Here is a 27903-nt window from a genome sequence, read left to right as displayed (position 1 = left end):
TAAACAAGTTATACACTAAAACAACATTGACAAACCTTAAAAAAATAACAGCTAATATATGAGCATATTTTGAGAGCAATAGGAATACACCATTATGTATTTATTATACTGAATTTTCCTGTTCACTCTATCAACACAATTATTCTCCATATACCCGAAATCCATAGATACATGTATAGTTTGGATGGTGCCAATTTGTCAAGATCTTCAAGAGTATATAGTTAAATTTATCCAAAGGTGCTCCCTGAAAATAAAATAAAAGGATCAGGAACAGTGGACTACAAAGACCAAAGTTACTGGCCACTATCTATGCAATATAGATATTTGCAATCTTGATTCTCTTCTCCTCCCCATCCCGCAGTATATTAAATCAAAATATATATTAGCAGAGTGACATGGAAGTGGCTTAAATACAACAATTGGAAATGTTTACCAGCTCTTCAAAGAAGATTTGAAAAGAGCTAGCAATATGGTTATCTTAATTAGTTTTCTTTTGTTAGTTTGGATTTGAGTAAAAAAAAATGGCATCCAACTCTGAGGACACATCAAAGCCAGATTGTAATTCATATGCTCATGTTGAAAGAGAGATCAAATCAATTTCTTTTAGAATGTATGTGGGTCTAAATCTGTAAAATTATACAGATTTATAGTGACTTTAAGTCTTGATGACCCAGTGAACTCAAGCCTTAAAGAGGATAGATATCGGTATATACAATTTATCTACCCAAAGGCATTGCATACACTAAGAATGGTGTGGTACAAATTTAATAAAAATTATGGCCATCCTACTTCTCTGGCCAGTATGGAGGTTTGAGCGGTCACCACGACACAAAAAAGATGTTGAAACTCTAGAAAGAGGGCAGAGAAGAGCAACAAAGATGATTAGGGGGACTGGATGCTAAAACGTGATGAACAGTTGCAGGAACTGGGTATGTCTATTTGAGAGACTGTCAGAGAAAGAAAGTGGTTGACCTATTCTCCAAAGCACCTGAGGGCAGGCAAGAAGTAATAAATGGAAACTTATCAAGGGGAGATGCAATCTAGAACTAAGGAGAAATTTCCTAACAGTGAGAGCAACTAACCAATGGAATGGCTTGCCTCCAGAACTTGTGGGTGCTCCATCACTGGAGAGTTGAAGAAGAGATTGGAAAGCCATTGGTCGAGAATGCTATAAGGTCTCCTGTTTAAGCAAGGGGTTGAACTAGAAGACCTCCAAGGACCCTTCCAACTCTCTTATTCTGTATTCTTTGGATTTGATTTCCTAGATCATTTGATGCTTCTGTCATTCGTGATATTGATGAATAACCAGGTTGAGCCTATGGTTCAGTAGACATTTAAGTACCAAATCAGGTTTCTAAATAATTTAGAGATTATAAGCCCCAAACTCAACTCAGCCTTTTCTCTCTGTCTCTTTTGGTCCCTTTTACAGATCCATACAGGAAACATACTATTCCACCTTGCAATGTTTCCTCAGTTTTCCTTTTCAGAATAGACCAGAGTGTGATGCTGTAATCATTTTAATTCTAAACATTAGCTTCCTAGAAAAGGTTTTTCACCTGCAAAACCCGGTCTATTAATACATATTTGTCCTGTCCAAAAGACAGGTACTGCCTTAAACAAACTTCACAGTGATTTTGTACCATTCTCAAAATGTTATAGTAAACAAGATACAAACAAACAGAAGATCTTAGAGCACTCTGATAACATTTCAGAGTGATTGTAAATAATCCATGAATCTGGGTTTACTTACACTATATATTTTCTGTAGATAATCTATAAGCTATCTAAATTTGCTGAGAGGATGTGGAGTAATTTTGAACAACTAAAAATATTTTTATATCGAGATGTCATACTTATTTTGTTGGCTGAATCATTTTGTTTTGTTTTATTTGTTTGTTACTAATTTCCACATTAGTTGTATTATATTTTTAATATATGCTGTTAGATATTTAAAAGGGCATCTTCAGTGAGATGCAAATGCCTGCTAAGTTAAATGAATAATAAACATTTAGACTTTTTTAACTTCTCAATTTTCCAGACTAGCTTACCTGCCAGAATGAAGAGTTGCTTGTCAATTAAGTATAAATGTATAGTGATTTGCAATCCAAATTTAAACTATCTACAAATGATATTTTTGAAATGTTGGTAATGTTCTTCTAAATCAGTACTGGCTTCCTAACAGAGTGCAGTGACTATAGCTTTTACCCAGACATTTATAAAAATGACATTACACAAAAGTAATGTCACATTACACATAAAATGATTGCAAGACTCATTCTCAAATTTCTTTGGCTGTGGCTCCCCCCCCCCTCTATATTCTGCAACCTACCTCTAATTTAAATGTTTGCAAAGGAAATCTATCCACTCTGTAGACAAATGACCCCAAAAATTGTCCTTCTTCCTTCTCAAAATCATTTTTGAATCCCTGAAAAAAAAGGCAAAAAGAAAAGGTAATGCAGAATCCAAGCAGCAGCAGCTGTTAAAATTGACAATATGACAGAGACTCACAATGCACCTCTTGCCTCTCCTGAATTCAAAAGGGTCAGAATTTGCTTCCTGACAATCTGACACTCTACTTTGACCTCCCGTGTGGATAACCCTGAATACAAACTGTGTTTGAAAAAGCAAAGACTTAGCTTAAAACACTCATGTGCTCTTAAAATGCCTCTATTTACTGTATATATATATATATAGGTAGACATAAGGAGGAGGAGGAAGGAGGAGAGAGGCTTGCATTCAGATGATGAGGAAAGCCTTGAGAATATCAATCTCATTAATAGAAGGTTTACTACATAGAATCATACTAAGGTGACCAACCGTCCTCCTTTAGGGAGGACAGTCCTCCTTTTTTGAGTTCTGTCCTCCCTTGAAAAGTGTCCTCCTACATGTCCTCCTTTTCGATATTTGAAGACTAATCTGCAGAGCTTTTTTTTCTCATAGAACACTCAGAACGGCGTTCCGGCACCTTTTTGATGGTTTTTTTTCAACTTTGCATGAGCTGTGCTACTCCCCCTATTGGCTTTCAAAAACCAATAAGAATTGCTGCTGAGCACGCCAAAACACCCGGCCAGCAAACTTTGCACATGTAAGTTGTCTGCAACGAAGGCAAATTGGCAGGAACTTTGCACCTCTCCCCGCTACCCAACTACACCATCTCCTAGTTAGTCCCGAAGATACCTGGGGAGACTGGAGTGGCAATGCCACAGTAACTTTCTCTTGATCTTCGGCCCTGCTAGGGCAATAATGGCTGCAGGCACAAGAGGCAGGGGCGGTGGGGCTGCTGCGGGAGGGGGTGTGAGGGGCGGCAGTGGCTGACTGCTCCCCTGTGCTGTGGGAGCTGCGGAGCCTGCTCTACACGGGTCTGTGCAGGGTGGGCGGTGGTGTTGGCGGGGCGGCTGCAAGCGGGGTGTGTCGACGGCAGGCTGCTCCTCAGGGCCAGAGCTGGCACAGCTGATGCTTTGGGAGCCGCAGGGCCCGCTCTACATGGCGGGGCAGCAGTGCTGGCAGGGCAGCTGCAGGTGGGGGGGCGGCATATAAGCATAATTACAATATAAAATGTTATTGTTACAAATGTTTTTTATTATGCATTTATCATACTATAGTGTATTCTGTATTGTTGCAATGAATAAAATGTTTCTTTTATTTACGATATTTTTTTCTTCAATTTATTTGTGTCCTCCTTTTCATTGTAAAAAAGCTGGTCACCTTAATCATACTATGTTTTTTTAGATAAGGATATAAAAGTTCCTCTGGTAATTATATCTTGAACTATTGCCCCTCAAGAGCAATAGATTTACAGCAAAATGAGCCACTGTATGTAGACTTGAATTCCAACAGTATAGACCAGTATGAGACCACTTCTCAATCCAGGAAAGAGGAAACTTTCTAATAAATATAAATACTCACATAAACAGAAAAATTCTGTGGGGCACTAGTTATCTCTTCTGTATGAGAGACTGTCTTTGAAATATGGTCCAGGGCTACTGAAGTCAGACGGACAGCTTGAGACAATTTGATGACTACGTAACCTTGAGATCCCTTCATGGCCCAGCAATTCCCAGGGGTATTATCCCGCTGAAAACCAAACAGTCTGTGACTATCAGAAAGCAGTAAAAAGCAGGTCTTTTGATTTCTGAAAACTGTGTTTTGATATTGACTAATTTTACAATCAAGTCATTCTTAATCCACCTAAACTCAATGTCACCGTGTTAGATATCAAGACTAAATTGATTGAATTTATTCAACTGTAATTCAGAAATTTCAAGGGAAGATTTGCAAAACTGATTTCAACAGAACATAAGCTCAAGTAATTTAATCCAGTTTAAACTGAGTAGACATTTTAACAATTTTCATTGATTTTACACAATGTATATCTTACATTTATTGGAAATGGCCTCCAGCTGGAAATTCTGCATATCTACTCAGAAGTAAGACTATTTAACAGAATTTAGCACCAGCAAGGGAGAGGGAAAAGGGGGAGAGGAATGGGGAAAGGGTAAAAGAGAAAGGGAGAGAGGAGAGGGGCGGGGAGGGGAGGGGAGGGGGGGGAGGAAGGAAGGAAGGAAGGAAGGAAGGAAGGAAGGAAGGAAGGAAGGAAGGAAGGAATGTTTTCACACGCATGCATAGAAATAAAACAGGGACATGTACTCAAAGATAATGTACTCAAAACAGGGACATGTACTCAAAAATAATAAAGTTCTGTGTTCTTTGGAGAAGGATGCACATTCACAAAAAAGAATGGAGCATAGTTTTGAATAATACAAGATCAGATACGGAATGAGGCACTAATTGTCCCAGTTTTTCTTGACACCGTAACCATTATGTATTTTATAAAATTACAAGGCATGAGCCTACCTCCTTGAGACAAATAATAATTAGAAAATGAGTGGATCAACATAGTGACACTTGTGCCCAAAAGGTGCATATAGCTGCTACTTCAGACTCCATAAATCTGATTTTCCATTCATTCTCTATCACTCACCAATGTCTTATTTGACAACTGCCAGTCAGAAGCATGTGAACTAGATTTTTTCATGAGATGTTTGAAAGGTAGTGGAGAGAAATGCAATCAAAATCTTTCAGGGAGATGGGAGAGAAAATATTGTTACTAAAGAACCCTTCCTACCTCTAAAATCATATTTGGTGACCGCATATAATCCCAGCAGAACCCCAACATACAGACTTGTGCTCTTGTGTTAAAGCTGTTGCTGAATTTCACGACATGGGCACCTACACAAAAGAGGGAAGATTTCTCATCAAGAATTAAAAGGAGTTACACAGAACTGAACCAAAATGGATGCTAATCAGAGCAAGCCAAATAAGATGAAAGCAAGGCATTGAACCTATGTATCAAGCTGTTTTAGATATGTATTGGTCCCCATATTTCAGCTTTCCACCCATAACATATTCTCTGCCAAATGACAATCCAGTCCCAGTACTGAGGCAACATAACTAATTGCATGATGTCATTTCTGAGGGGTGGGGGGTTGGAGGTAGAATTAAATTCATATTCTATCCTTCTGCCAAAGCAGAATAAATGAGAAAACGCTATTGCGGTCATGCAAATGAAAGTTTTAGAAAGAACACAGATTTTGGCCTATTTTTGAAGGGCCAATATGTGTTCCCATTGTGCAGATTCTTGTCTCTCCCAGTTTCTACACTTTAATCACAGTGATGTGCTGGTAAAAATTTTAAAAAGGGGGGGACCATAAATTGCAATGTTTTGGAAGCAGCAGCAAGCTTTGAATGGTTTCCCTGGAATTCGTTTTGCAAAATAGTTGACAAATTTCCCAAAATATATTTGTAGAAAGATAAAATCCCCTAGAGAGGGAGAATGCTGATTTTTTTTTAATTTTATTTATTATTTCAATTCATTTTTTGTGAAGGGAATACCTCTGGCAGTACCTGAAGGGGCAATTCAGTTATAGGCCAAGTTTAAAATAACTGCAAGTCAGCACTGAGTTACTCACAAAATGAGCAAACACTGATTGGCCAGTGGTTCTTTATAAGCTCTAAAGCAGGGGTGTCAAACTGCCGAAACCGTGCCCACCCCATAGCCGGCAATGCAAAAAGAGTCGCGATACATTGCAACACGTCATGTGACCTGGCTAGTTTGACACCCATGCTCTAGAGTCTAGACCAGGAATGTCAAATTCGCAACATCATGTGACGTGTTGCGACGTATCGTGACTTTTTTTGCATTGCCAGCAATGGGGTGGGCACAGTTTCGTCATGACACATCCAGCCCCTGGCCGGCAGTTTGACACCCCTGGTCTAGACTCATGACAAATAGATATGCTTGTGCTCATAGAATCTGCTCTATAATAGATCTGTAAGAAGTTAATACATTCCCTTTTGACTCTGTTGCTGGTTTGAGCCTGCATTTTTTCTAAGTTAGGTCAATTTGGAAGTTGCTGTGAAAAACAAAGGCAGTGGTGTAGTGGTTAAGGCATTGGACTGGCACTAAGGGGACTCAGATTCTAGCCCATCATCTGCCACAGAGGTTCATTAGGTGACTTAGAGCCAGTCATTCTCTCTCATCCCAGATTACTTGAAAGTATTCTTGGGGGGGGGGAGGAGAAAGCCCCGTGTAAGGCAGATGTGACTCTTACAAAGAAATCAGTAAATGCATATTGTAAAGCAAATTCCATAGGATCAAAGTCCGTAGATATCAGGATGATTGTTCACAATCTGTTGATCTTCAGGCATCTTGCTTCACAACTCTCATCATCCATTAAATAAATCTGGCATGTTTGTTGATCATGTTAGTTGAGGGGATGGATGTTGTGATCTGCCATAGCTGAAGAGTAGCAGATTGATGATTTCTTTAAAGCAATAGAGACAGGAGGCGCTATTGACTAAGCAAGGACCTACAGACATGAGATTGGGTCTAGACTCTAGGGCAGTGTTTCTCAACCTTGACAATTTTTTTTTTATTGAAAATTTTTATTTTTTAAAACATACAATCATTTATAAAAATACAATAAAATTTTAAAATAGAGAACCCCCCCCTTACCCTCCCTCCCACCCCCACCCCCCCTCCCTTCACTTCCCAGAGCAGAATACAGGGTTAAGAAAAAAAAAGAAAAAGAAAATTATAATAATTTAAAAAAAGAAAAAAAAAGAGAAAGAAAAAAAAATATCATAATTAACCTTTAACTCCATAACTTATAAAACAATTCTCTATAATATTTGATATTCATTCATAAAATAAATAAAACTTTTTAATTCCATATTTTTTCTGAATATAATCTATCCACCTTCCCCATACAGTAATATATCTTTCTTGTGTATGATCCTTTAAATAAGCAGAAATTTTTGCCATTTCTGCAAAACTAGATACTTTAAATATCCATTCTTCTAAAGTAGGCAAAGAATCTTTCTTCCAATATAGACCTACTAGTAACCTTGCTGCAGTTAATAAATTCAACATCAAAGTAGTTTCTTTTTCATTTAAGTCAACAAAAATACCAAGTAAAAATAGTTGAGGAGTAAACTTTATCTTCTTTCTAAAAATCTTTTGAATGTTCCACCAAATCATAATCCAAAAAGCCTTTACTTTTTTACAATTCCACCAAATATGAAAGTATGTCGCATCATTATTGCCACATCTCCAACATTTGGGCTGTATGTTGGAATACATACAAGATAATTTTTTAGGATCTAAATGCCATCTATAAAACATTTTATAAAAATTTTCTCTCAAATTTTGAGCTTGTGTAAATTTAACATTTCTTATCCAAATTATCTCCCATAAATCCAATGAGATCGGCTCCTGTATATTCTGAGCCCATTTAATCATACAATCTTTAACCAATTCTGTTTCCGAATCTAACTCTAATAAAACATTATATATTCTTTTTATATGAGCCGGACCTTGGTTTTTAATCTGAATAACCAATTGTCTATCTTCTAGTGTTATTCCCTCTTTCTTGTCTACAGTCCATCTATCCATTATTTGTAAATATTGAAACCATGACTGTAGAATATTTTGCTGCCTTAATACATCTAGGGATTTCAAATGCCAATTCGAACCAGAACAAATTAACAATTCTTTATATGAAATTTTATCAAAATTTGTCCCCTTAGAGGTTCCCTCAATTGCATGTCTGGGAATCCCCCAGATAGGTATTTTATAATTTAATCTATAATAATACTTCTTCCAAACACGAAGTAAGGCATTCCTCAAAATATGTGATTTAAAAGTCCGATCAACTTTCTTATTAAAAATTAAATATGCATGCCAACCATATATTAAATCCCAACCTTCCAAAAAAAGAATATCCATATTTGTTAAATTAAGCCAATCACTTAACCAAGTTAGGGCGGCTGCATCATAATATAATTTCAAATTAGGTGCCTTAAGTCCCCCTCTTTCTCGAGCATCCTGTAATATCTTAAATTTAACCCTTGGTTTCTTCCCGGCCCATATAAAATTATTGATACCCTTTTGCCATTCCTCCAAATTTGCCTCTTTTTTAAGAATAGGTATCATCTGAAACAAAAAAAGAAACTTTGGTAGAACATTCATTTTTACAGCTGAAATTCTCCCCAACAATGACAATTGCAATTTTTTCCAATCTATTAAATCCTTTTGGACTTTTGCCCATAGTGGTTCATAATTGTTCTTGTACAATTTTCCATTTGAAGCAGTTAGATATACTCCCAAGTATTTAACCTTTTTTACCATCTGAAAACCTGTGGCTTTAATCAAACTTTCCCTTTCTTTAACTGACATATTCTTAGATAATATCTTAGTCTTATAATTATTAACTTTAAAACCAGAAACATTCCCATACTGTGTTATAAGTTCTAATAAACCATCAATCGCCTGATTCGGCTGTTCCAAAATTAAAACCAAATCATCCGCAAATGCCCACAATTTATACTCATTCTTCCTTATCTTTACACCCTTAACTAACTTCAATTCCCGAATCTGAATCAATAAAATTTCCAATGTTAAAACAAATAACAATGGGGATAATGGACATCCTTGTCTTATCCCTTTTTGAATATTGAAATTCTCAGTCAATCCCCCATTTACAACAATTTGTGCAGATTGCTGCTGATATATAGCTTTAAGTGCATGTAAAAAATTATCCCCAAAATTCATTTTCTCTACCAAAGAAAATAAAAATTGCCAGTCCAATTGATCAAAAGCTTTTTCAGCGTCCAAAAAGATAAAAGCCACAGGAATCTGATTATTCTTATCCAAGTACTCAATTAAGTTAATAATTTGTCTAACATTATGTTTCATATATCTCCCTGTTATAAATCCTGCTTGATCACTATGAATCAAGTCTTTCATAACCTGCATTAATCTATTTGCCAAAATTTTTGTAAAGATCTTATAATCAACATTCAATAATGAAATTGGCCTATAATTCTTAGGCTCTGTAAGATCCTGATCTTCCTTCGGAATCAGTGATATAAAAGCTCTTTTCCAAGAAGGAGGAACTTGCATACCCAACAAAATACTATTAAAGAGTTCCTTTAGTGGCTCTATCATTTCTTCAGATAAAATCTTATAATACCTAGAAGTCAGTCCATCTGTTCCAGGAGACTTTCCAACCTTTAACTGCTTAATAGCTAAGCCAATTTCCTCCACAGTAATTAAACTATTCATCCCATTTTGTTGTTCCTCTGAAAGTCTAGGAAAATGTACTGATTGTAAATATTTATCTATATCCAAACCCCTTATATTATCACTTGAATATAATTTTGTGTAAAAGTCCAAAAAGCTTTTTTTAATCAAATCTTGCTGAAAAACCTCAGTACCTTTATATTTTACTTTCTCTATAATTCTAGCTTTCTGTTTCTTTCGTAACTGATAAGCCAACCACCTCCCAGGCTTATTCGCATTGCAAAAAGTATTATGTCTCATATACGACAGATTGGTAGCCACCTGATCTGCCATCAACATGTTAAATTGTTCCTTAAGCATCTTTATAGATACCTTTAAATTATTATCAGTAGGGTTAAGAACCAACTCTTGTTCTTTTGATTTGATCTCTTCTTCTATTTCTCTACGTCTTTGTGACCCTTTTTCCCTAAAAACTTTATTCAATTGAATCAAAATTCCCCTCATATATGCTTTACTAGCGTCCCACACCATAGACATCGATGTTCCCTTATTCATATTTATAGTAAAAAAGTCCTTTAAATGTTCTTTACACTTTTGTACGAACTCCTCCCGATTAAATAAGTTCTCATTCAATCTCCAGGATCTTCTATTCCCGTCTTCCGAATATAACTCCATCCACACCGGACTATGATCTGACAATGTTCTAGGAAAAATTTTCACCTTCCTCACTCTAGGGAGGAAGTCACTAGTAATCAAAAAAAAATCAATCCTTGAAAATGACTGGTGTCTATCAGAATAAAAGGTAAAGTCTCTATCACTTGTATTCCTTTCTCGCCAAATATCAATAAGCTCCAATTCTTCCTTCAAATCAAAGAAAGTCATAGGTAATTTAGTTTGAATAAAAGTTTTAGAGGAACTTCTTTTGTCTATAGTTGGGTCTAAAACCCCATTCCAGTCACCCATCAAAATTACCGATTTATAATCCAACTGAGATATCTTGCCATGCAGCAACTTATAAAATTGTTTCTGTTGTTGATTGGGAGCATATAGTCCAACAATAAGAACCTTTCGGCCTTGTAATAATAATTCCACAAAAAGATATCTTCCTTCAGAATCAGCCTCAATTAGTTTAGCTGAAAAAGTTTTCTTCACATAAATTACCACTCCCCCTTTTTTCCCAGGGGCTGGAGCAGTAAAATGTGTGCCCAGACGGGAATTCATCAAAAATTTAGAATCCTTTAAAGTTATATGAGTCTCCTGCAAACATATCAAATCATTATTATGTTGTTTCAAATAATGGAAAATCTTTCTTCGTTTCTGGGGCACGTTTAAGCCATTAACATTCCAGGTCAGGAACCTGACCATCTCCACCGGCCTGGAGCCTCTGAAGCATGGCCTGCAGATCTGCTGTCGAAGATCTTTTTGGTCTTGCCCCTCCCACAGGCTCTGTAACAACCAAACTTTCACCACTCTTCTGCAACTGCTCTTTTTCTTTACGTTTATGGGCAGCTCGTGTCATCCTTTGCTCTTTTATGTCAGAATTCGGTGCAGCTTGTTCCATAACCATCATTGATGAGGCTCCTGCCATAAGAGACTCTTCCGTCATCCTTATTTGTGGAGGTGGTGACAATCTTGCTTTTAAGATAGACTGATAAAAATCTCTTGCTTTGGAAACAGTAGTTAATCTGTGACGTATCCCTTCATAATTTACTATTATTCCTCTTGGAATCTCCCATCTGAACTGAATTTGACGATGTTTCAACTCATCAGACAAGAAAGTAAAATCTTTTCTGGCTCTTAAAATTTTTGGAGGTATCTCTTTTAAAATTATCACGTCTTGATCAGCAATTTGAAACTTTTGTTTGTAAAAAGCCTGTATAATTTCATTACGGATAGATCTTCTAGAAAAATAAATAACCACATCTCTTGGTAGATTTCTCTGTCTAGCAACCCGTGAATTAACTCTAAAAAATTTTTCTATCTCATTCTCAATTATTTCAGGCCGCCAACCAATATTAGGAGCAATATCTTTCACAATAAGCATCTTTAAGTCTTCCTGAGGGTTCTCCCTCAGGCCTCTGATACGCAATGCGTGTTCCATCTCCCTATATTGTGAAATGATTTGTTCATCCTGTGTAATTTCTATCTTGTTCTCTACCTCCTGCATTCTAAATTCCATCCTTGATGCATTTTCAGTAATCTTTTCCATCTGGTCATCAATCCTTTCTATGTGCAGGGCTAGGCCCTGAAAGGCCAGAAGGATATGGTCTCTTACTTGTTTATTCTTTTTCTCCAATAATTCTTCTGTATTAGCCCTCTCTGCAATTATAAGATCTTTTACCTCCTCCTTAATATCCAAGGCATGCTGTTTTAAAGCATCTTGTAAATCATTAAGAGAAATTGCAGGAGGAGGAGGAGAAGGTGGAGGTGATTTTGGTTTCTGAGATGCAGGCTGAGGCATTGGAGAAGAAATAGGAACCTTAGGGGCGGGAGGCAGACGTTTTGAAGCCATTTTCTTAAGTTCCAAGAAGAAAGATTCTTATTGAAAAAAAAAAAAGGGCACAGTTCTTTTAAGTGTTCTTAAAAAAAGAGAAAAAAAAATAGAGAAAAAAAGAGGAAAGAATAAAAGCCAAATTCTTACTTCTGTATTTAAAGAGTTAATCTGTATCCAGGTTTTACTCTGTAATGCAAATCAGGCAAGAAAGACAATCGCCATTTTAGTTTTCACTTTCCCTTTCTTCTAAAGGGAAAGTGAACAAAAGAAAAGGAAGAGGAAACTTGCTGAAGTTAAAGGCACCATCAAACTTAAGCACAGTCTCTCCTGGTCTGCTCCGTCTGCTTTCAAATACTCACAAGCAGCTGGGAAAAAAAGCAGATGTGGAAGCGGCAACTTGCTTCATCCCAAAAAACTTCGGAATGAAGTCTCCCTGGAACGCGGAGTTACTCAGGCTCCGAGGGAGCTCTACCCTCCGATCCCCAAAATAACAGGAATCCAGGGGAGCTCTTACCTCTACCTGAGAGCTCTCCTCCTCCCTTTTTCCCAGGGAGGAGATTCAAGCCGCGGGACAGCTGATTGTCAAAGTCCCGCGGCTTTTACACGCACCAGGAACGGGCGGCTTTGTAAAACGCCGTCATTCGTCATCGCTGGAACCACCGGAAGTCCTCAACCTTGACAATTTTAAGGCATGTGGACTTCAACTCCCAGAATTCCACAGCCAGCAATGCTGGCTGTGGAATTCTGGGAGTTGAAGTCCACATGCCTTAAAATTGTCAAGGTTGAGAAACACTGCTCTAGGGAGATTCATCTAGATAACTCTCTCCCCAGCCCCCGCATACATAACAGAGAGAATTTCCAAAGGCATCCAAGCTGCCTGTTGTTTCCTGTAATTCTGCTCTCTCCAGCCAAAGACTTTTGTTTCTACGTGCCTGTTCTCTGACCCAATGCAATTTCTCTCCCATTCTCCCCTCCCAATGCATGTACAATTCATTACACGTTTTCAGTACCACAACTGCAAGACAATCTTGCTTTGAGGCTGCCTTTCTCTACTTCTTCAAGAAGAATGAAAAAAGGCAGAGAAATCTAGAAGGGTGCATTACAGAAACATTGCTGGGTCTCCAGCTTACCTTCAGAGCTCAGCGCATAGTCTTTCTTCCCAAAATGGCTGCTTTCATTTTGTGTGCTGCCCCCTTGTTCAAATATATGCTGTTGTGAAGAGGGGAACAAATATGAGAAAGGTCATCCTGCTGGGTCAGATTTTGTGGGGGTTAGGGAAAAGGGGATGGGAACCCAACTTGGGACCTAATCTAATCATGGGAAGGGAATTTGTTGTCCCTTTATTAGACCAACTCTCAACAGCTCTAGCCAGCATAATTGGGGCTGTGTTATGTCATAGCCCTAAATGGGGAGAAGCCATACAGTTGTCTACATATTATGTTTTATTGGCATAGATCTGGAAATATTCACTCCAAAAAAAAAGAGTCAGAAGAAGATACAGATTTGAGTAATATTTATGCATGCAAGTAAACACACACAGATGCTAATTTAGATAATAGCAATGCCTCTAAGAAAATGCTATCACGAAGAAAACATGGTCAAAATATTTATGGGCCTGCTTATACTGATGCCAAAGTGCTGATGCTTTGCAGGACAACTTCAAGCCCCTTCCTTCCCCTTCTTTGCTCCTTTCATAGTTTTTTTTTTCTTTCACTTTTAAATCAAACATATACCTTCCTATGCATGATGCTTTGAAACAGATAAATATCTCTCTAACCAGAGGCCAGGCTAATTAGAATAGAAGAATAGAATAACAGAATTGGAAGGGATCTTGGGGGTCTTTCAGTCCAGCCTCCTGCTCAGGCAGGAAACCCTAGTGGACAAATGGCTGTCCAGTCTCTTCTTAAAAACTTCCAGTCTTGGAGCATTCACAATTTCTGGAGGCAGGTTGTTCCACTGATTAATTGTTCTAACTGTCAGGAAATTTCTCCTTAGTTCTAAGTTGCTTCTCTCCTTGATCAGTTTCCATCCATTGCTTCTTGCCTTGCCCACAGGCACCTTGAAGAATAGCATGATTCCGTCTTCTTTGTGGCAACCCCTGAGATATTGGAACACTGCTAACATGTCACTCTAGTCCTTCTTTTCATTAAACTAGACATACCCAATTCCAGCAATTATTCTCTAAGCCTATCCATCATGTCTGTGGGGAAGACAGTTTGAAATGCAAACTGTTGATATATCAGTTGAAAAAAAAAAGAACAGAACAAAATAAAAACCTGAACAAAACAATACAAGGAAAACAGAACATAGAGCATGGAAGCGGATTTGCTCAAGCATCTGAAAGGTTACATAACGGTATAAGAAGAAAGGTGTAGGATTATATAGAGTGCATGATTGGAACCAGTTAGGATCATCAGTTTGATAGATATCATAGGATTTCAAGTAGGAAATCTTTAGAAAAGGTAGGATTTCTATTGATGTTCCTGAGGGGGGGAGGGACTGATTTAAAAAAGTATATCATTTCCATTTCTGCTAGTACATTTTTGATCTATGTACTAAATTATTTCAATGACTGCTATGCCTGAAAAATAGTGGAAATTAGGCAGAAGCAAGATTATATTACAAAAAGCAAATTACATAACCTTACCTTCTGGGTCTTCCAATGTCCATGGATATTTTCAAGGGCATCTACGAGAGTCTGGAGTCCTGCAACTTTTTGACGGAAAGATCCAATCTGTTTCTGGAGATGTTGCTGAAGGGCCTCATTCTGGCGACTAGGCAGAAAAGAGCAAAGACATCAAAGTAAGCTATCTGTTGCACTTGGTTAGATCAAACCTAGATCAATTGTGGGGTGAGGCCGTTACTTGGAGTTACATGTCAGACTCCAGAGGAGGGATTGCATGGCTGCTTGGAAACAAAATCAATTTTTTCTGAGGGAGGGTCATGTAGAACATTAGGTTTTAATTTCAATTGTCGGATACCTAGGTTTTACCATCCCCGAATTGTGTGTGTGATATGTGCCTCTGTGTTTGTGAGTGTGTAGCTGCTCACCATCTGAGTTGAATCAAACCACTAGTCAGGGCAAGGAAATTTAAACAAAATTGCCCTTGCTTTATCATATCTCCTCATGATCCAGGCAGAAATGTCTGTTCATGTTACTCCGCTTATATGGATCATAAGCAAAGCTACCATTAAAAATCATAAGCACAATTGCTATGAGTAGCTGAACATCACCAGAGAGGTGGGTGGCATGGATCTTTGTGTTACAAGAAAGTCAAGGTTATCTTTATGTTAGACATGCCACATTAAGAATATAGAATAAATACCGACCCAGGTTGTGCCTGAAAACACCCTTGTGGCTGTCAGTATAAAAAGCATTTTTTTAAAATGAGAAATAATGGGTAAATGTAAATGGCTAACCTATTGTGAATTATTAGAATTTTGACAAGGGGAATGTAAACTAAAATCAAGAGAAGAACTGGTGGTAGAGGATATAATTTGCAAAGGCTCCTTATTTACAGTTATTCGAAAGATTTAAAGCAGACAAAAGAATTTGTGGTTTTGAATATTATCAGAGTAAAATGGAATGGTATATAAATGATGAAAATATAACTGCTAAAATGTATAAACTTTTAATGAAACATGAACAGAACAACAAGAAAAAGAATGTATGATAATGCAGGCTAAAAAAGTTGGTTATAATGTACAGATGGAACAGTGGAAAATATATGGCTGAAAGGATTGAAATTTACACTTTGTTGTTCACTTAAAGAGCATTTTAGAAAATCATAACCACAACTGCTTACTTATACCAATGCCATGATGTTTTCATGTGTGAGCTAAAAGTTTATTGACTGGCATGTTTCCACATAGGACAAAATTATAGGAGACAATACACCTAAGATCATTCTATAAAAAATTACATTTATTCCTAAATTCCAAAAATATGAGACTTCATCAAAGACTGATAGTATATATTTTACATCCGTTGCTGAGCACTCAATTTCCTACAACTTTCTGACACACTTCATTGAGAGAACCTGCTTCTCCTTCTGATTTTTTGATTCCCAACAGAAAGGGGTCGTTGTTAAAATATTCTTTTATTCTATGTAGAATCTGCCACACAGAACAGACTCATCCATTTCTCTTTCATCTCTAATTTAGCAAGCTTGCTGTTGATGATATCCAGAACATTGTGAAGTCTACATCTCATGCAAGGACCTGAAGAACAACTATAATAGGATAATTTTTTAAAAAAAATAGAAAACAAATCACCAGCATTTAACACTGGAAAGCCACTTAAATAGAATCCATCTTTTCCTTGCAACCTAATGGTCAGCCCACATTCCACTAAATTCAAAGTCACCTAGAGTTACAGCATGATATTGCTGGTCAGGAATTTTAGGAATTCTAGACCAGTGAAAAAGTGGAGGAGATCAGACTGGGAAAAACTGAGTAAGAGATTCTGGCCTTTCCCTCTGCTAACTCTTCTACATGGTTAGGAGAGCCTTATTAAATACATTTAGAGGGGGTGGGGGTTCCTCTTTACTATTTTTTTCCTTCTTCACTTTTATTTCACCATTTAAAAAAAAGATTTTGGCTGATGCTGAATGATTAAGACTTTCCATTAGCATATTTCCAAACTTTTATGGGCAGTTCATTAATTAAAAACATCTTCTTACCTTAACTGCATCTTCATGAACTGCTTGAAAACATCAGAGGAAGTGCATAGGGCAGAAATAAAGCCTAGAAGGAAACATGAATTTCATTCAGACCCTTTTCAAGAATTATTCAGTAGAACATTATGTCACTTAACAACTGCAACCGTCATAAATATACGAAACGTTTTGAGTCCTATTTCAAATCAGATACAGGTAGTCCTTGACTTACAACAAATTTCCGTTGCTAAGTGAGACAGTTAAGTGAGTTTTGCCCCCCATTTTATGACCTAAAGAAGAAGATTGAAAACAATTTCCTTTCTACTTTCTTATGGTTGGATAGAAGAAAGAAGTCCTTAGTAAAAGAGCTAGGAACAGACTAGCAAGATTATTGGGCAACCTGTCATCATTAACTTTTAATGGGAATTCCTTGGAAGAAAAAATTCAGCCAGTGAATTTGCTAAAGTATCTCTCCTCCCAGTTTTTAACAAATATCATGAAACTGAATTCAGTTGCTTGCAGAGGATTTGCAAAACCATCCAGAAAATAAAATAGGTATGCATGCCTGTGATTTCTCAAGATCTTAAAGGCTTCCTGATGTACAGCAGAGATAGATATGGTCAGCCATAGGGCATACGTACAATACGCAATACATATATGTATACATTATCATTTTAGCCATTGTCTGTTCACTGTGGGATGAAGGCCTCTTCCAGATGTTCCCAACTAATACGGTCCTGAGCTTTCTTTTGCCAACTGGGCAAAAAAATGGGTCAAAAAATATAACAAAAATTAGTTTCTATCAACTCTATTGACTACATCTCTCAATTACTTTCTAATCTTAAAAACTGTCCTTACTTCCACCACATCCATATACTATTTTTGTACATATTCTGTTCTTTGACCTTTTCATGAATCTCTGAAGATCTCCTGAGTTCTCTCCAAACCTCAATTTATTCATGCATGCTTTCATTCTTCCTCCTCCATTATCTTTGTGACACAGTCCTCATTTACGCCCTCTATATCACCAATTCACCTCAATATATATCCTTCATTCTTATTCAGCACATGTTCATCCTGACCATAACTAGTCCTATTATAACAGACTTGGCATCTCTCTCTCTCTCTCTCTCTCTCTCTCTCTCTCTCACACACACACACACACACACACACACAAACATTTACCATGGAAAATTCAAGGGGTTTTATTGAGGCTTTGCAAGTCCTTCCAAGAGTCTTTCCCAGAAAATCCCCACTCCAGTGATAAGGGAACCCCCCCCCAACAATTTTCCAGCTCAGTTTCAGAATAACTCCAGCACAAAACCACAAAGCTGGGACAGTCCACAAGGCAAGACAAAATAGAAGCAAGGCAAGGTACAAACACCAAGGTTCACTGTGTGGGGTCTGGAGAACAGGGTTCAAGGCAAAGGCATGTCCAGGAGGCATGTCCAAGAATCAAGCACGAATTCAGGGTCTAAAATCCATGGTCAGGGTTAGGAAGCTCAACCAAGAGACTGACAAATGTTCCCAGCATAATTTTCTACTTCCCACTGCGCTAAATATACCAGTGCCCAGTATAGTCCATCAAGAGGGGCAAATAGCCAGGCTGACCTCCGTTGCTCCTGCCTCTTCTCCACCTTGCATGCTCTTGGATCGGGTGAGGGAGGTAGTTCCTTTTCCTCCTTTCTGGCCAGCTGTAGCTGTGTGCTGTCTCCATCCAAAGCCTTGGGGCTGTCCTGCTGCAGCTGTGCCTCAACTAACCCACGTTCAGCCAGCTGCTTATCTGATCGCTCCCCCTCCTGACATACCTGGGACTTCTCCTCCAAACTGACATCTGGATAGGCATCTGGGGAAGCATCCAAGGAGGCCATCACAATTGTTTGTTTCTCTTGACATACCCAGTCCTCCCATATAACAAAGTGGACAGAAGCATATCCTTATACACAAACATTTTTGCTTCTTTTGGCAGTCATTGCAATATACTCACTGCTTTATTACCCATGCCTTAAAATTTCCATTCATTTCCCCAACTTTAGTAAATATTATTTCAAAGTACATATATTAATATATTTGCTGTAGTTTATTGTCATTTATATATGCATTGGAATAAATCACTCCTTTTTCTCTGACAAACACAACTACCATTGTATTGAAAACTTTAATTTTAAAATCCAAACTTCTTGCCCCATCATGCAATCTGTCTAATCTTTGGTGTGGCATTTTCCATATAGAAAAGTACACATGTATTCCAGTCCCTGATCAATACATCTCTCATGTCACTGAAGTGTTCCTTAGACATTTATCCATAAATATAGAGAATAAGGAAGCGGCTGTTACACATTCTTATCAAAATAGAGGTCATTTTAGACCACTGACTCAGCTTAGTTATACAGATACAAGCAGGAAGTAGCCTATCCCAACAAAGAACCTGAATTGTGCTTCCATTTCCAACGTTGGCTATGGGAAGGAGGGAGTTCAGACTAATGAAAGCAGCCTTGCAACATGATGATGCAGATACGTGTGTATGCATTGTGATGTCAACATGCATACCCAAAAGGAGACAAAGCTTGCAATACAATATTCTGTTGCTACTGCTGTCTTTTTCCTTTGCTTCTGCACAATCAGGTAAAGCAGGGGTCTTCAAACTTGGTCCTTTTATGACTTGTGGACTTCAACTCCCAGAATTCCTCAGCCAGCGTGCCTGGCTGAGGAATTCTGGGAGTTGAAGTCCACAAGTCATAAAAGGGCCAAGTTTGAAGACCCCTGAGGTAAAAGAATCAATCAGAATTCAGTTTCACTTTTCTCCATTTTAGGATTATGATTTATTCCTAGCTTGCTGTGATAAACAAGCTAGGGATCTTGATCTAAAATAAAACCTTGTTTCATTTCCAAACAAGCAAACTAGAAACCTAGGATTATTTATCTAGTTTCTTTAACAAATTAGAATTCATTTTAAATTACAGCTCCTCCTGTTTCATTCATAATAACAGGACAGAGATTGTGAAAGCATCATGAAGTTCTGGTTTATATCTCCTCCCAGTTATGGAGAAAAAGGAGAGGCAAGAAGAATGCTTTAGATGAATTCCTTTCCTTTCTATGTCTGCATGTAACTGCTATTTATTATCCTGTGTAAATGCTGTCAGAGCTACATTTACACGGGACACATTACTCAGAGAATCAGAGATCTGGGTCATCAGGGTCATCTAATCCAAGATCTTGCTCGGTGCAACATCCACTGGAGCATTTCTGATCAATCACCATTTCACCTTGGTTTGAAGATCCCATTAAGCCTTGAAACTATTGTCTACAAATCCCAATGGCTGGTTTCATGCAACATGCTAAGGTCAAACCAACTAAACCCCATGATTTCCTAATACGTTGCATGAATCAAACCCCCAGGTTATTTCATACTAAGATCTACCAGGCTTCCAAAATACATGGATAATGAGTTCACCTGGTTGCTTGAATAAAAACATCGTGAATTTTCTTTCAGTGAGATTCTCTAGTGCAGAGGAAAAATAGAAGAAGTCAATCCCATACTTGGGACTGATTTAAGACAGTGAATGCAAGCAGCACCATTGAAGAGACAAGATTCTCAAAGTGTTTCTCCTTTCCAGTAGTCTTAATATCATCTACATTTTTCACATGCAGGGGGGAAAAAAACCTTTCTGAAATTGTCAGCAAAAGAAAAATGTATTTACACTGGCTTGCTGAAGCACTCACCCCCAAAGATGCCCAGGATGAATATTAGCAATATACAAGTCAACACCTTCACGAAAAGCCTCCAATGTTTCTCTGAGGAAAGAAAAGCAGAGTGAAATGGACATTAATACATTGTAGGATTTGTTCTGTACTGGAAATGAAGATTACATATAACCAAAAAGTACAAAGATTTGCAGACAATAGGCAGTCGTAAAGCCAACTGGATGAATCACCTACCTACCAGCAACAGTTGTAGAATGTGGAAATAAACAGGAAAGCCATTATCCTACAGAAGTGTGTGTGGGGGTGTTGTTTTTTAAGAATGTGTTCACTCCAATATAATTAGGAGCAACAGAGACATTCGAAGGCTCAACCAGGTTAATTCTCACAGGGCAGTAATCACCTTAATCCTGATAATCATTATCAATTTATAGGTATTGCAGCTTTGCAATGTTTTTCAATGATCCGACTAAATTCTAGTTTTTGAAACTAATGATAAATCCACAAAAGAAACTCCAGCAAATTAACCAGACTTGAAGAAATGGACATTAGTTAGTGGGTGTTGAAAGGTTTGATAGGTTAAAGCAGGGGTTCTCAACCTTGGCAACTTTAAGACTTGTGGACTTCAACTCCCAGAATTCCTCAGCCAGCTGGCTGAGGAATTCTGGGAGTTGAAGTCCACAAGTCTTAAAGTTGCCAAGGTTGAGAACCCCTGGGTTAAAGGTTTCTGAACATGCGAGAATGCTCCTATAACTCCTGAAAGTAACCATTGCCTGGCTGTTCTTCACAGCTGCTGCCCAACCCCTGCAATGGATTCCAGAGCTTCCCTTGGAATCGGATGCACTGCACAGCCTTGCTAGTTAGATTTACTGCACATTCTTACACAAGCCAACCCCACTATGTTCCCTGAGAATGAGGATAGGATTCCAGCCTTATGAAGTCAGCTTATGCACCTCTAGTCAGAGCTTCAATGAACTCTGTTTTCCATGGAAGCACAAAATAAAAGAAGTGAAGGGAGGTTTGCTAGAGAGAGTTCTTTGGCATCACAATAACTTTTTGATGCAGTGCTTTAAGTGGTGATTTAATGAATTCCCCAGCCTCCCTGCATTTTCTTTAATTAGCAAAGCATTACTAAAGGCAGCAACCCAGTTCCTGAGCAGCTGCCAGTTCTCTAAGGTCTTGGCAAATCCCAGAAATGGCAGAGGCCACTTTCCCCAGGGCTCCAATAAACTCTTGTACATTTAGAATCACCATTAAAATTCCTACCCAAGACTGATGTTACATCAGGATGGCTCCGGAGCGCAATTTAGAGGAATGCAGCTTCTATTCATGACACTACTCACTGCCCATGCCGGCTAAGTATATTGGAAGTTGATGATAGATGGAGGTCCACCAAGAGGGTACCATGTAGAGAAATCAGCCCTGATTACAGTTCTAGGAATTTTGTGCCAGGAGGAAAGTGCTTCTCCGGGATAGGACTTTCTAAGCCAGTGGTTCTCAACCTTTTTAATGCTGCGACCCCCAACCAGTCGTAAGTCGAGGACTACTCAACCGGTCGTAAGTCGAGGACTACTCAACTGGTGCAGCACCGTTTGCAGAATGGGACTTTTGGCGGGCTCAGCAGGGCAGAGACAGCCTGGACAATTCTAGAATAGACTCTATTCAAGAGTGTCTAGAATAGACTCTATTCAAGAGTGGCTATTCTATTGGCTTTCAAAAGCCAATAGAATAAAAGGGAGTAGCACAGCTAAGGAAAAGGGGGGGGAAAATGGCAGACTGCGTTGTTTGATGACCCCCGTGAAATGGTCGTTCGACCCCAAATGGGCTCCCGACCCACAGGTTGAGAACCACTGTTCTAAGCGTATAGTCCTTTAGTTCATTACCTGTGGTCTATATTCAGTTGAGCATAAATGTATGAGTAGAACTAAGCTTATAAAGAGTCAGGTTCAAAAAAGATAATTAATGCTTGTTAAAGAAGAACATATAGCACTCCAAGAGAATGATTGAATGTTTGCGTGTTCTGTTCTCATGATGGGGAGAAGGAGGAGGACACAATTTCCTTCCTACAGAAACTAAACTAAAAGTGAGAACCTAAGAGTCTTTCCAGTGTAAGGAAAGCAAAGAAGAGGCAATAAGAGGCACCGAGAGAGAATCACTTCCGGTTATCCCTATTGCTAGTTACTCTAAAGTTGGCCAAAAAGATTTTTAAAAGTGCAAAGAGATGGTGCTTCTGGAGCATTGTGGAATATTTTCTTCATCACAGGAATATTTTGTTCCTTCTAAAGGAGCATTTGACTCTCTTCCCAGGTGATTTTTAGCCAAAACTGTCTTTTTCATTAGGTAGAATGAGGGTAACCACCAGCATTGGTTAATTTGGAATACAGGTAGTCTTCAACTTACAACAGTTCATTTAGCGACAGTTTGAAGTTACAACGGCACTAAAAAAAAGTGACTTATGATAGTTTTTCCACACTTATGACCACCGCAGCATCCCCATGGTCACGTGTTCAAAATTCAGATCCTTCACAACTGACTCACGTGGTCGGGGGGGGGAGTGTCATGCGATTCCCCTTTTGTGCTCTTCTGGCAAGCAAAGTCAACGGGGAAGCCAGATTCATTTGACAGCCTTGTTACCAACTTAACAACTGCGGTGATTCACTTTACAGCTGTGGCAAGAAAGGTGAAAAAATGAGACAAAATTCACTTAACAACTTAGCAATAGAAATTTGGGGCTTAATTGGGGTCATAAGTCGAGGCTACCTGTATTTCATAAGGGCAGCCAGCTGTTTATTGTCTGAATCATTATTAACTGAATTTTTCTCCCACAAAGGGGAAGATCAAGTTTTTAATAATTTTGAGCACACTTTGGTTGGGGAGAGAGCAGCATTTCCCTCATTTTAAGCAGCCAAATATCTTGCACCTATCCTTTTTTAGAGATCCACTGCTGGCCCCATCTGTAAGCAAAATGTCTAACACAGGGGTCCCCAACCCCTGGTCCGTGGATCAGTACCAGTCCAGACAAACAAGCAAGGCCCCATCCGTGGGATGCAGGCAGCACACAAAACCATGCACTCTCCAGTCTGTGGAAAAATCTTTCTCCACGGCCTCTGGTCTAACATACCTAGAATAAGTGACTGCTGAACCTGGTACACTGTGATGTTAGCAATAGGTTCCACCAAGCGGGGAGCTTCAAAACAATGCTGGATAATGAAAGAACTCTGATCCAATAGGTCTTTACCTATGAGAGAGAAATTACACGGTGAACATTGATTTAGTACATTGCTTGGCAGCACAGTAATAACATAAGGGAGTGTCAATTGATTTTTCAATTGGTACAGAGTTGGAAAAGGGCTCAGTACGCCAGTTGCAGAAGCCATGGAGATTGATAGAAGGTGTGCTATTGTTTCTTGGCCCAGTTTGCTAGCATATTGGGGCAGTAAAGTCAATACACAAGGGTTACTGCAATTGGGAAAGTTGGCCACAAAGGACTTGCTACCAGGCTAACTACTGTTTGTTTTGTGCACTGCAGCTCTCTCAGATATCTTTATGTGAGAATTGCATGTTTATGTGAGGCTTACACATTGCTGGTCTCTGAAAACCATCAGCAATCACCGTCAAGCAATGATGGAATGAGAGGGCTACCCCAGGAAACCTGTCTTCATGTCACTTCTCAATAGAGGCATCCTATAGCTACTTGCTAATATTGTTACCAGGGCTTTTTTTCTCATAGAACGCCCAGAACGGAGTTCCAGCACCTTTTTTGGATGGAACCTTGTAGGGTAGGCAAGGCGGGTTGTATGACATGTGTGAGTTCCGGCACCTTTTTTTTTTTTTTAGAAAAAAAGGACTGATTGTTACTGACTGAGCAAAAGATTGTCTCTATGTACCTAGATAAGAATATCTACAGAACACCAGTGTTAAAAATCGGAATGGCAGCCATGTCTTCATGATCAGACTCTGCCTTTTTATATATGTCACAACAATCATGAAAAGGGCATAAGGCCTTTTATCACCCAGTCACTTTCCTCTTCTTTACCTTTTTTGAGCCCTCCCCCTTACCCATGGGTTCCCCTCTGCATAGAAACTTTCTCGGACCTTCTGAAAGGCATACTCTCCATTTCCTAATCTCCAAGCCTGGATTGACAGGCAGCTGTCTAGTGCCCTGTTTCTTTAGTGGGAACGTTCCTGCACATTAATGCAGGATGAAAGATAGTCAAGGCTGAGAGTACTTTGCCAAATTCAGAAAGGTTGATCACTCATTGAAGCAAAAGGTTGACCTTCTCCCATCAAAATGAAGGGGACTTGGACATGTTTAAATTTGTGCACAACCAGAGTTAATCTACCTTAAATGCACATGACAACGTGAGCACAGTGATGTCACAATGGAAAGCTTACTCATTCATGCAGGAGTCCCGATGTCAAATGCAACAGTTTGAGTCATGGAATTGCATTTTTTTTGTTACTTGACACTACCACCACCCTACCTGCTCCCCTCCACAAATATCTCTGGTCAATCTTGTACTTTTCCTGGTCCTTTGCAGGTGAACTGCACTGTCCTGAACACAAACACAACATTTCAGTGTTCAAAGAAGACAGAATGATGCTCTTACTATTATGATCTTAGCCAAGGGATCTCAGCAAGGAGGGCTGGAGAGCCAAGTGAGAAGCCAGTGTTCCTATCATCTGACCCCTCCTGGCTTTAGTGGTGCACTGGCTGAGCTGCTATCTTTTTGACCTTGATGGAAGCCAGAAGGTCTGCTTTCCATTGCTTCTGTATTGCTCTAATGTTGCTGATAAACTACAGGTGGGAAGAGCTGCTCTATAAGCCTAAACCAAGCCCAAACCAAGGTGAAGTCCTGGGCACTTGGTACAAAGGACCAAGGCAGAACCTCTGATGGACCAATTGCATCCATTGCTAGATCATATTGCCTTTAAACAGTGCTATAACCCTTGATCATTTCCAGGGTTATTATTGATTATTCCCCTTAGAAACTTCAGATGGTACAAAATGTGGCAGCTACTTTGGTCCCTGGAATACAGTATCCTGTAGAGACCATGTGATGCCAGTTTTGAAAAATCTACACTAGTTGCCAATTTGTTTCCAAGTACAATAAGCTTACTATTTTTAATGTCTTAAATTGCTTGGCCTGGAATCCCTGAAACATTTTTTCCAAAACCCACTCAAATCATCTGGAAGACTCCAACAATATCAGCCATCTTGTTTGATGATCTCCAGGAGATGGAGCTTACCCCACAGCTGCCCCAATTACATGGAACTCCCTTCCAAACGCAATCCAGGGACTTCATCAATACTGCCCTTTAATGGGGCTCCAAAAACATCCCTGTCTTTCCTATTTTTTTTTTTCAAAATGATGTTTTAACTCTATTTTTAATATAAGATTGCATATTTATATTTGTCTTTAAGATTTTGGGCATATTGTATGCTACCCAGGGATTTCAGGGATCTATGGTTTAAAAATTGTAACAGTAATTGAATGTATTTGTCTCTGCTTGCCATTATTACAGATCTAGAGATAGTTAGGGAAAGAGAACAACCAAGGCCTTGCTTCACTTGGCCAATGAACACACTCACTACAGCAAGGCTGTGATGGATCTTCAGATCTGCAGCTTTTTGTGTCCCAACTACCCTGGCTCCAGGCCTCCTGCCATGTTTTCTTCTCTGGCTCTTCATGTAGAACAAAAGAACGGCGCTTCCTGCGAATTTTTTTGAAAACCCTGACAAGGAGAGAACATTCAGATCGATGTCATTAGAGAGCAGCTGGGTGCTTGCCCCTGTGCAATTCTGGGGCATGGCCACCAAGAGAGAGCTAGAGAAATTTTCAAACTTACTTTGAGATGCGTAAGTGAAGATTAAAAACATTAGTTGTCTAGATGCAATCTGACAACTAGATTGAATCTTATCAGAAGCAAATCTAATACAGATGCTTTTGCACAAGGAGAACTCTATACAACTCCAGTGTACAAAGTATCTTATTGTGGCTTCAAAAAGAAAGAGTAGGTGGAAGCAGTGGTGGGATTCAAATATGTGAACAACCAGTTCTCTGTGTGGATGCCGCTTCCGGAAATCCATTCTGGACCTGGGCAACAAAAAATTAGCCACCAGTTCTCCCGAACTGGTGCAAACCGGCTGAATCCCACCACTGGGTGGAAGGTATTCTAAACTATCTTAACTAGATATAAAGACATGGAAATGAGAAGTCTGTGGCCTGGCACATGGCAATCAGCCCAGGAAGATCCAGCTTAATATATAGTTCTAGGGCTGCCCATTCGGAGAGAAGTCAGTGGCAATTAAAGTTATCATATATAACTTTAATCCATCAGCAGTATCGATTGATATGGGAAACATCCAGAAACTCTAGTAAAACCGTAGGTGTAATGGTGGAAAATAAAATGAAAGGGAGGGGAGGAGAGGGAAGTGATCCACCCAAAATTAAGGGGAATAAAGCAAAAAAATCCAGGCTCACTAAAATGCATGAGCAGCCTTGTTCACTGCATATCATTACCCCAGCTGCAGTCCTCATTTCCTTCAAGGAAGTTATGTGATTCCAGGCCACCCAACTATTGCTTAATCCTACTCTGAAGGTATTAGGAGAAGCTAATTATACTCAAGAAACTTTACAGAGATTGTGTTTGAAGCAACCTTCATTTCTGCCAGCTCTCCAGTTTTAAAAATTCTTTCCATGGTATTTTGAAGGATTTGTTTTGGGGGACCATGAAGTAATATTTATTCTCAAGAACTGAATTTATACAAAAGTTCCTCCAACTAATTGAAAGAATGTGCATTGGTTCTAACTACATTGAAGTGAAATTTGCTAATCTAAACCACCACGATATTCTTACAGATGTCAGAGCAATAAATTAGGGTATATAACTCTCATGTACCTTTTCACTCCTGTTTCCCGGTATGAAATGGGTCTCAGCTTTTGGAGGATGGCCAGCCTTTCACTCCGTCGTTGCATTGGAATTCTCCCAAAGAACCTTAAAATATGATGAAGCCTACTCAATGCCATCCACAGAATTCAATGTGCACATGACAATTTTGAGAAAGTTGATAAAGTGTTTCTTTTAACAAATTATTTTGTATAGGAATGACCAGTGCAACTGGTACAGAATTGATGTAATAAAGTCCATCCAACTTGCCTCAACAAGGACAATCATGCAATACACATAGTCTACAACTTACAACAGTTCATTTAGTTATAACTGCACTGAAATAAGAGACTTATGATCATTTTTTGCAGCATTGCCATGGTCATATGATCAAAATTCAGACGCGTGGCAACTGACTCATATTTATGATGGTTGTGGTGTCCTAGGATCACCTTATATAAACATCTGACAAGCAAAGTCAATGGGGATGCTAGATTCACTTAACAAATGTGTGTTACTAACTTAATGACTGAAGTGATTCACTTAACAGCTATGGCAAGAAAAGTCGTAAAAAG

At 38.8% G+C, this 27903-nt stretch overlaps 1 protein-coding gene across 1 annotated transcript; it reads right to left on the bottom strand.

Annotated features, from left to right (window-relative positions):
• Positions 1–132: 132 nt before the first annotated feature.
• On the bottom strand, positions 133–27434 carry LOC120310042 (SUN domain-containing protein 2-like). Its single transcript, XM_039347955.1, has 11 exons — positions 27341–27434; positions 26031–26173; positions 23559–23675; positions 20459–20530; positions 16760–16823; positions 14725–14851; positions 13208–13286; positions 5126–5229; positions 3907–4074; positions 2330–2425; positions 133–244 (listed from the first exon to the last, which is right to left on the bottom strand). The coding sequence occupies exons 1-11, from the start codon at positions 27415–27417 to the stop codon at positions 140–142; spliced, it is 1152 nt and encodes a 383-aa protein (XP_039203889.1). The 5' UTR covers positions 27418–27434; the 3' UTR covers positions 133–139.
• Positions 27435–27903: the final 469 nt, after the last annotated feature.

Source organism: Crotalus tigris, unplaced genomic scaffold, assembly GCF_016545835.1.
Source record: "Crotalus tigris isolate CLP2741 ecotype Arizona unplaced genomic scaffold, ASM1654583v1 scf7180000018105.1476442, whole genome shotgun sequence".
NCBI lineage: Eukaryota > Metazoa > Chordata > Lepidosauria > Squamata > Viperidae > Crotalus > Crotalus tigris.
The sequence above is the reverse complement of the archived record's forward strand: the minus strand, read 5'-3'. Positions and strand labels throughout refer to the sequence as shown.